Source organism: Chaetodon auriga, chromosome 8 (assembly GCF_051107435.1).
Source record: "Chaetodon auriga isolate fChaAug3 chromosome 8, fChaAug3.hap1, whole genome shotgun sequence".
In the NCBI taxonomy this organism is placed as follows: domain Eukaryota; kingdom Metazoa; phylum Chordata; class Actinopteri; order Chaetodontiformes; family Chaetodontidae; genus Chaetodon; species Chaetodon auriga.
This window is the reverse complement of record NC_135081.1, coordinates 27872450-27881950: the sequence shown is the minus strand read 5'-3', so window position 1 is coordinate 27881950 and position 9501 is coordinate 27872450. Positions and strand designations below refer to the sequence as shown.

Sequence of the window (9501 nt, the reverse complement as noted above, 5' to 3'; positions counted from 1 at the left end):
CACTCGGACGCCTTCCTGACCGCTAACAGAGGACTCAGCGGGACAAAAGGTCTCCTCTGACATGTCACTGGGTCCTGAACTGAAAAAGCCTGAAAACGAGTGAAGAAGCTGATATTTTTCTATGTGACCTCACTGGAGGACGGAGGAGTCGCAGGTCTGACTCAGAGACCTGCTGTCATTAGAAACTGTCTCCGTCTCTGTACGACGTCTCTCTTCTCCTGCAGCTCGTGTGGACGAGCGTTCAGTGTTTCTGGGCATCGAACCAGCGGTGTTTGTGTGTTCTCACCTGTCATGACCTGAATAAAGTGTGCAGACCTGCAGCTTCCTGTTGTGGCTCAAATGTGTTCAAACACCACAGAGAGCGCTCTGCTCTGATTGGCTGACGGATGTGCTTAAATAACATTAGTGTGTTGACTGATTATCAATATTTCACATCTTTATAGCTCGTGTTTGGCAGCTGGTCAGTGGACAAAGAATAACATCCAAAATAATAACCTTCATCACAGAATGAGAACAAGTTCAACACGTTCAAGCTTTTATTAACATGAACTCATAAATAAACATTTTGAAGTGACTCACCTGTAAGAGCTGGTGGAAACAGACCGAAGCAGCGATGAACACATCAAACCAACAAATGAAATAAAAGCAGAACTGAACAAACTCCTGTTCTCTCTCCATGGCAACCATCCCATAAACTTCAGCAAGCGCCAGCTTTGAAATCCACAGCAGCTCCTGAGCAACCAATCAGAAACACCCTGAACACTCAGCATCAACACACCTGCAGGAGAGCCACGTGCACCTGCGACAGCTCAGAGTCAGCTCGAGGTGTGTCCACCTGCAAGTTTCTTCATCACTGAGGCAGAGCAGTAAAGTGACGTCATCACACGTTAAAACTACACCTGAAAAATGATGCACAAAAAACATCAACACAACCGTCTGCTCCGCCGCGCGCTGCTCTGCAGGTCACGTGTGTGTGAACAACAACCGACGTTAGTGTTGAAATGATTAATTAACCAAAGAGCTTCAGAAACTTCTGATCACGAGGATTTATTCAAGAAAACAAAGTCAAACCGCCGCGGGACGACAAGGAGCGCGCGCGGCCGCGAACAAACAATTAGAGGCAACATAAACAACATAAGGGCGGCACGGTGGCGCAGCAGGTAGTGCGCGTGCCTCACAGCGAGAAGGTCGCTGGTTCTTCCCGTGCATGCGTGGGTTCTCTCCGGGCGCTCCGGCTTCCTCCTACAGACCAAAACATGCTCATTGGGTTAATTGGTGACTCTAAATTAATAGGTGTGAGTGTGAGTGGTTGTCTGTCTGTCTATGTGGCCCTGCAATCGGCTGGTGACCGGTTCAGGTGTACCCCGCCTCTCGCCCATTGGTTCAGGTGGGGGTTGGTTCAGGTGAGGCTGGTTGCTCAAACACTAGCAGCTGGCTGTGGACGAACTCACTCCTTCCATCAACCAGACACTGACTTCATGCTTAATCAAATAACCTGCGAGGTCTGTACGCCTGCACGTGCACGCTTCCAGCTGCTCAGAGGGGTGTGTCTGCCGGGGACGAGGGTCTGAGGCTGAACGCAGTATTTATACTCAGTGACCCGCACAGGACGCTGCGCCTGCATCAGTCACTTTGACACAAAACAGGCTCCGTAATCAGATAACATGGGAGCACATTTGTCCCACTCGTCCCGGACTTTAATGTCCTCCAGGACACCAGGACACAGGACAAAGAGCCTCACACTGCAGCAGCGTCTCACCCGGTTACTGAAGACCGTGATTAAAGGTTTAAATAAAAAACCTTTTTACAGATGATGTTTGACCTTTAATGTTTGAGAGTCTCCTGATGTTAGAAAACAGACAGCCGCAGGACAGAAGGACACGAGACTGAAGACTGGACAGAAACAGGACGGTGATGCTGTCTCCGTCCCTGCTGTGTGGACAGTCCTCAGAGTGCAGAGCTGCTCCTCCTTCAGCAGCTGCAGACACACGTTCAGTCTCACTCATTGTCTTTATCAGGACACATGAACAAAGTAACAAACACCTTCATCACGTACGGTGTGACCACGTGATCAGTTCCATCTCACTTCTGCTGGTTCAGGTGTTCTGAGCGTGATGCAGACTGAGACCCACACCTGAGACCCCACACACACACACACACACACAGAGGTGGACGCGCTGCAGACTAACCTCTTCTTCTTCTTCTTCTTCTTCATGTGAAAACAGAAACAGCCGTGAAGTTAAAACTGTTTCATGAAACTCGTGATGAGTCCTCCCCTGCGTCCTGCGTCACTTCCGTCCACTTTGTCTCGAGCGTCACAGATGATTTTCATGATTGTCCCCTTCGTGTCTGGATGAAGTAGAAACACTTACTGTCCGTCTTCTGCTCAGACTGACGGAGGTCCAACATCTGGAGCTCAAACTGAAAACATCTGTGTGTGCGTCAGGACGCGTTCAAACACGTCACGTGACTTCAAATCAAAGACAAACTGGTGAAATGATGTCCCTGCTGTCACTCACATGTTAAATAAAGACTTCATCATCTGAAGGACCTTCATCTTAAACTCGCAGCCTAAAAACTCTCCAGAGGTTCAGACCTTGTTCAGTTTCCTCCTGAGCCTGCAGCGGCTCAGCCTGAGAGGCCAAACTCAGGGCACAGACGGCCCTCCGCGGCTCCTCCTGCTGTGAAGATGAAATATTCATTAAAAGCCACGGAGACATTTTCACTCTAATGTGTCTTTGAGCAGGACGCCGCTGAGCGAGCGTCACTTCACGTTAAACTGAGATTAACAAGAGCTGGAATAAATGCAGTGACATCAAAATCTATTTATAGAAGCACAAAATACAAACACTCAAGTACAAGTACCTCAAACCTGTACCTCTGTGCTGTACTTGAGTAAATGAACTTAGTTACTTTCCACCAGTGCTGAAGAGTTAAACCATCACTTTCTAAAGAAACTCCACACAAAACTCAAACATGGAGACCGTTTGTTGAAAAATGTACAATTTTAATAAGTAAACGAACTCCACAAAACGTCCGACAGCAAAGCAGGAAACAAACAGACAAAATGAGTCAGAGTGTTAATCACAAACAGCTTCATCTAATCTGAGACAAGCACTTTCTGTTCTGACCGACAGACAAACAGACGGCCGTTCAGCCTGAAACGTGTCTTCTCTGTCCAGAGCGTTAAAAAAGCCGCTGGAGACCAACGCCGTCCTTCACCTGAAGATCTACACACGAGCCACACATGGATAAAAAAACGTCATGTAGAAAAGAGTCCGTACGGAACAAACGGATATGAAAGCAAGTAAAAAGGAGCTTTCAGGCGTCTCCTGAAGCTTCGTGACCTCCTGCAGCGTCCACACCTCCTGTCCTCCTCAGAGCTTCATGTGATGAGCTGAGGAGACAATCAGAGACGCATGAAGGTCTGATGGACATGAGACACCTGAGCAACCTCAGAGCGAACAAAACCAGCTGCAGGACGGACAGAGGGGACGGACTGAGAGGACGGACAGAGGACAGACTGAGAGGACAGACAGAGGACAGACTGAGAGGACAGACAGAGAGGACGGACAGACAGGCTGACAGAGAGGACAGACTGAGAGGACGGACAGACAGGCTGACTGAGAGGACAGACAGAGAGGACGGACAGAGGGGACAGACAGAGAGGACGGACAGACAGGCTGACAGAGAGGACAGACTGAGAGGACGGACAGAGGACAGACTGAGAGGACGGACAGACAGGCTGACAGAGAGGACAGACTGAGAGGACGGACAGACAGGCTGACAGAGAGGACAGACTGAGAGGACGGACAGAGAGGCTTACAGAGAGGACAGACAGAGGACAGACTGAGAGGATGGACAGAGGACAGACTGAGAGGACAGACAGAGAGGACGGACAGAGGGGACAGACTGAGAGGACGGACAGAGTAGACAGACAGAAAGGTGGACAGACAGACAGGACAGTTTCTAACATGAAGTAAAGCCGTACAGATGTGAACAGAGGACAGATGGACCAACACGTCCTCTGTGAGACTTTTCATTTGAGAGAATTCTGTGTTCAGTGTGCAGAGACATGAGTTTGAGGTTTGTTGTCACTGACGCTCAGAGGTTTCTCTGTCAAACACATTCAGATCACAAACTGAACTTCATCAGTGGAAAACGTCAGCAGGACGACGAGCGTCCCCTGACCTGTGACCTCTGTGTGTGTGTGTGTGTGTGTGTGTGTGTGTGTGTGTACTCACAGACTTGACGGTCTGTTTGATGTAGTCCTTCTTGCCCGTCAGGTCGTGGTCTGGGTACGTGTCAAACACCTGAAAACATGCAGGACAGGAACACGAGTTACTGTCAGTAAGTAATTTTAGGGTTTACGACACGGTGTAAACGCAGCGTGCTGGATGCAGAGTCGGTGTCAGCGCCGGGCCGTCAGGTGATCAGGAAGCAGGAAGCGTCTCACCCTCTGGCAGATCTGCTTCATGGTCATCTCCTCCAGGTTGGCCTCCTTCAGCAGACTCTGCACCGTCTCCTTCAGCTGCTGGTCGGTCGGCGCCTTCTTGATCATCTTGATGAGCGGCTCGTCGTCGTCCGAGCTGTCCTCTGCTGCAGGGACAACAGAGGACGGTGAGGGGACGCCGCGACCAAACAGCTCCTAAAGCTGATGATGTTCTCCATGAAAACACGTCAGAGCCCAACGATGAGCAGAAGAACGTGTTCTAATGGATTAAAGGCTCTGCATCAGCAGAAGCTTCACATTCAGAGAAACCTCAGTGAACAAACCGAAGCTGAACAAGATAAACAGGACGAGCCTTCAGGCCGTCAGCTTCACGCTCAAACATCTCAACGTGACTGACGGCCGCGAGCAAGGCCGCATTCTGAACCCACATAAGGAAGTGAAAGGAGCAGAAAGGCCACAGTTTTCAGGTGAGGCGACTCGTGTGACTCCACCTGTGTTGGTGTTGTTTTTGCTGTTGCTGCTGCTGTCGGCCTTCTTGGTTTTGGCTGCAGGTTTGGACGAAGCTGGTTTCTTCTTTTTGGGCTGTAAAACAACAAACATTCACTCAGCAACACCACAAGACACCTGAGAGGAAAACTGAGCTTTGAAGGAGGAGGAGGAGGAGGAGGAGGAGGAGGAGGAGAAGAAGAGGAAGGAGGAGGAGGAGGAGGAGAAGAAGAAGGAGGAGGAGGAGGAGGAGAAGAAGAAGGAGAAGAAGAAGGAGGAGGAGGAGGAGGAGGAGGAGGAGAAGAAGAGGAAGAAGAGGAAGAAGAGGAAGGAGGAGGAGGAGGAGGAGGAGGAGGAAGAGGAGGAGGAGGAGGAGGAGAAGAAGAAGGAGGAGAAGCTGAGTGTGAAGCTCAGGGCTCTGCAGCTCTGGACCCTGAACAAAGCTGAAAATCTAAATTTAGACTCTAACGAGTGTTTTTCTCCAGAAATGTTTTCTACCTTCTCTGCAGCCTCACTGTCGCCGTCGGACTCTGACTCATCTGAAACTTCCTTCTTGGCCTTCTTCTTTGGAGGACCCGTCTTCTTCGCTGGTGTCCTCTGTCTCTTCACCGCTGGTTTCTTAGGAGCCGACTTCCCTCGGCCCGACTTCGACTTGGGAGTCTGACACAAACGTTCTGGATTAAAAACTGACGCCTGCGAGCCGTGAAACACGTGAACGATGCAGATTTAAAAAACATGGCGTGCTGTTTTGAAGAAAACTGATCTGACATCAGTCTTTATTATCTGTTAATCTGTGAAGATCTTCCCTTTACTGAAAGTGACAAACAACAGAAGAAAGAAAGAAACTTGAAAAATCCTGAAATGATTCATTTGGAGGAGAAAGCCTCACCTCATCGTCTTCATCGTCCTCCTCTTCACCTGCAGACTCCTCGGACTTGTCGGACGGGTCCTCGTCCTTCTCTGATGGTTTGTCCTCTGCGTCTGATCCCTCAGCCTCAGCCGAAGCTCCCGCCTTCTCGTCTTCCTCATCGTCATCCTCGTCGCTGCTCGAGTCCATGACGATGGCGTTGGACTTGCTTCCTGTCTTGGACTTCTTGGGGCTGGAGGACGAGCTCCTGGGTTTGGGTTTGCTCTTCTTCTTGGTCTTGGCCTTCGAGTCGTCGCCTGACAGTTTCTTCTTTGACTTCCTCTTCTTCTTGACGGGCAGACGCTGCCAAAGAATTCACAAACACAAAGAAAGCGTTTACTGTTTTTAACATCAACGGCAGACTGACGTGTTTTCCCGAGTGGTCCCTGAACGCAACACATTTAATGAAGCCTCAGTGAATGAGAACCAAAGCTGGAACAGCTCGCTGCTCACCTTCCCGCTGTTTTTCGGTGCGATGAGGAAGGTCAGGATCCTGTCCACCAGATCTGAGTGAGTTCCTTTCTTCTCCAGATCCAAGACGCCACAGACAACCTTCAGTTTGGTGTTTGTGAAATTTGAGTTCCTGCATTCAAAAACAGACGGGACTTCATCCTTGTGGTCTTTCCGCCTCTGAGAACAATCTTTCCTCCACTTTCACTGAGAAACTGAACCCAAAAACGACCTCTGATCAGCCGTGAATCCACCTCTACACACTGATCAATGAACAAGGTAGAAAGTTTGTTTCAAGTCCATCAGAAAAATAAGAATAGGTGAAAAAAAATGAAAGTATGAAGAATCTGGAAACAAGGTCCATTCAATGTAATTAAAAGCTGTCTGAAGCCATAAACATCTAATTCATGAATAAATCAGACGCTCCACGACGTCCACTTCTCTGTCTGAATCCAAACCATGGCTGAAGAGGAAAACCAGTCTCTGCTCACAAACTTACTTGAGAAGTTTTTCTCGTTTTTTGGTGTACTGCTCGCTGTCCGCGTCAAAAGGAAAGCCGTTAAACAGACGCAGGTTCTTCTTCAACGTGGCCATCTGAGAAAAGAACAAACGGTCGGATGTATTAACAGAGAGAAGAAGAACAACCCGTCAGTGTGAGCTGCAGCAGAAACGAGATCATCCAGATGTTTGTACCTTCCCTGGTCTGTCGTACAGGATGGCGTGCAGAGGCTTCAGGTCAGCTGGCTTCATCTTTGTGATCTGGTAGCCGGTTCGAGGAATATCTCCTAATCTCTCTCCGCTACCTGAGAATGAAGACGCCGACGGTTTTCACACACTTATCAGCCTGAGCAGACAATCTTTAAATGAAAAGTGTTCATATTCAGGACTCTAACGCTGAACACGAAACGACAGCCAAAGCTGAAACATCTACCATCTCCGATCTTGAGCTTCTCCTTTTGTTTCGGCGCCTGGAAATCGAGCCTCTCGACCGTTTTCTTTGCCCGTTTGCCCTCGATGATTTCACCTGCAGCTGCGACAACAGAGCGGGGATGACGGTGAAAAACAAATCAGCATTACTGGTTTCACTTATTCAAACACTGAGGACTGTAAAAATCCTGTTTTCACCAGAGAAAAACTGCAGTGAGCAGCTTTAATGAACGCCAAGAACTCTGTGAAGCACATACGTCTGATTCATCCTTCAGCTCCAGTCACAGCAAAGCATAAAGCACTGAACCACAACCAAGACCTGAAGGCTTCGATGAACTATGACAGCCGAGATTTAACAGCTGACAGCACGGCGTATGAACGGCAGCGGCAGAGTCAGAAAGCACGTCAATGAATCCCTGACAAACATGGAGGTGACTCATGAAGCGAGGCCGAACAAACGGAGAAAACCATCGAGTTTCCTTACCAGATATTTTGGAGCGGCTTTTGTTCGGACTGGACTGGTCTTCCTGTGACGTCTCCCGCTGGTCCTCCACTTCTTCCTCTGACACCGCGGAGCTGTCCATTGCTTCCTCCGCCACCTCACTCATATCTGCACACCTCAGTCCGTCCGACGATCAACTGCTTCTAACAGAGGAAAGATGAACATGTTGTTATCGCTTTGGTCAAATGTGCATCTTGGGTGGGGGCATCAAGGAAACACCCATCAAATGTAATAAATATCAGGCGACTTGTGTAAAAACTTCATGTTTTTTTTTTGATAAAATCGTTTTAATTCAATGTCCACTTACAGGCATTTCCCAGGTATTTCAACAGATAGAAATCTTCCTTTAGCTGATGTAGTTTGGTGTATGGGACGTATGCCGAACGCTCATTTAGCTTCTAATAATTGGCTACATCTTAAAATTGCCCATTGTACATTCGTGTTTTACCAGGCAGGAGCTTCTGTCCATACAAATGACAGAATTTTGAATGATGTTTGGTATCTCGGACAGAGTTAGCTAGCACTAACAGTGGAGGATGATTTCCCCGTGAATCCACTTGTAATAGGCAGAATTATCTCTTACATTCAATCCCAACTACTCTCCGGATCGAGTGGCAGACCTGTCTGAGTTTGTTCGGACACACTGGATTTACTCTTTAACTTACTCCACCTGTCCTCCATGCTGTTTTCTCTCTCTATTCCTTCACAATAAACGTCCCTGCGGATTGGCGCGCTGTAACTTTACACTAACACGTTAGCAACTGCGCGTTAAGTTAGCCGCTAACATGCTCAGGTATAAACTACAACTTGCACATCCGGCTGTGTGCCACCGGTCGGTGTCTGTCGGTCAGTTATCCGCTGTTTGCTATTTTGCAGCAGTTTAAAAGCAAACCAGCCGTTAATGATTGCTAGTGGACAGCTAGCCACTGTTTGCTAACACTGACGTTAGCGACCGTAATATTAGTGACGTTCACTCACTGCGCGGTAATTCCAGAGAAATAACAACACGAACCTTTTACAACCTGAAGAAACGATGCAACAAACTCCACGTGAACATCACCAAATACCCCAAACGATCATTATCTGTTAGCAGAGACGCTAGGAAAAGTTTACCTTGTTATGAACCAGCGGTCTACGTCTCATCTGTCAGTTGCTTGTTTTTAATTTCATGATGGCGGTTTCTCTGAGGGGCTGGGATTCTTGCGGTGGCTGCTCCTCTGATTGGACCGCGCGCTGATGACGTTTACTTCTTCGTGTATTACTTGTGTTTCGAGCGCGTTAACTTTGCATTACTGCCCCCTGCAGTTGATACTGTGTACGTGGCCGTCTTGTGTCTGAGCAGATCATGAACTAACCTGAACTAAAACGGAAACTCGTGCTGTTAATAAATGAGACTTCAAATGAAACAGAACGCAAACGCTCAATGCTGTAACAAAGATCTTTTAAAGCCAAATAAATAAAAAACCAAGCCGGTTCTGGTCTTCAAAAGGTATTCAAAATAAAATACCTTTGTGTCTCACCTCTCCAGACTGCCACTACGTTTTTAGAGGTTTAAAAAGCTATAGCTCTCTAAATGTGATGTGACTTTATGTACTTTCTTTGTCAACAAAGTTTAAAAAAAAAAAAAAAAACTGAACTGAAACAGTTTTAACTCCTGTGGTCACGTCTGGTCTCTGGCTGAATTCAAGTCTAATCACGTCTCTCGACTTCTCTAAAATCACTTTGCTTTTCATGTGAACAGCAAAGGTTCATCGAACAGGTCTGGTCCTTCAGCAT

At 47.9% G+C, this 9501-nt stretch overlaps 2 protein-coding genes across 4 annotated transcripts in view; one reads left to right on the top strand and one right to left on the bottom strand.

Moving 5' to 3' along the window:
* Window positions 1-313, top strand: part of LOC143325040 (atrial natriuretic peptide receptor 1-like) — a 55579-nt gene extending 55266 nt beyond the window's left edge. Inside the window, exon 22 of the mRNA XM_076737919.1 lies at window positions 1-313. This exon is cut by the window's left edge and continues 1573 nt beyond it. The gene's annotated coding sequence lies outside the window, so the exon portion shown is untranslated.
* A 2673-nt stretch (window positions 314-2986) lies between these two features.
* On the bottom strand, window positions 2987-8920 carry dek (DEK proto-oncogene). 3 transcript variants are annotated; one of them, XM_076738222.1, is made up of 12 exons: window positions 8839-8920; window positions 7708-7868; window positions 7228-7326; window positions 6990-7099; window positions 6796-6890; window positions 6300-6429; window positions 5829-6149; window positions 5438-5599; window positions 4945-5035; window positions 4457-4599; window positions 4245-4313; window positions 2987-3397 (listed from the first exon to the last, which is right to left on the bottom strand). In XM_076738222.1, exons 2-12 carry the CDS (start codon window positions 7829-7831, stop codon window positions 3386-3388), a joined length of 1356 nt encoding a protein of 451 aa, XP_076594337.1. In that variant the 5' UTR covers window positions 7832-7868; window positions 8839-8920; the 3' UTR covers window positions 2987-3385. The 3 variants fall into 3 exon arrangements, with proteins under 3 accessions (XP_076594337.1, XP_076594339.1, XP_076594338.1); XM_076738224.1 differs by having other exon boundaries at window positions 4457-4596; XM_076738223.1 differs by having other exon boundaries at window positions 8738-8870.
* Between the last annotated feature and the right edge of the window lie 581 nt (window positions 8921-9501).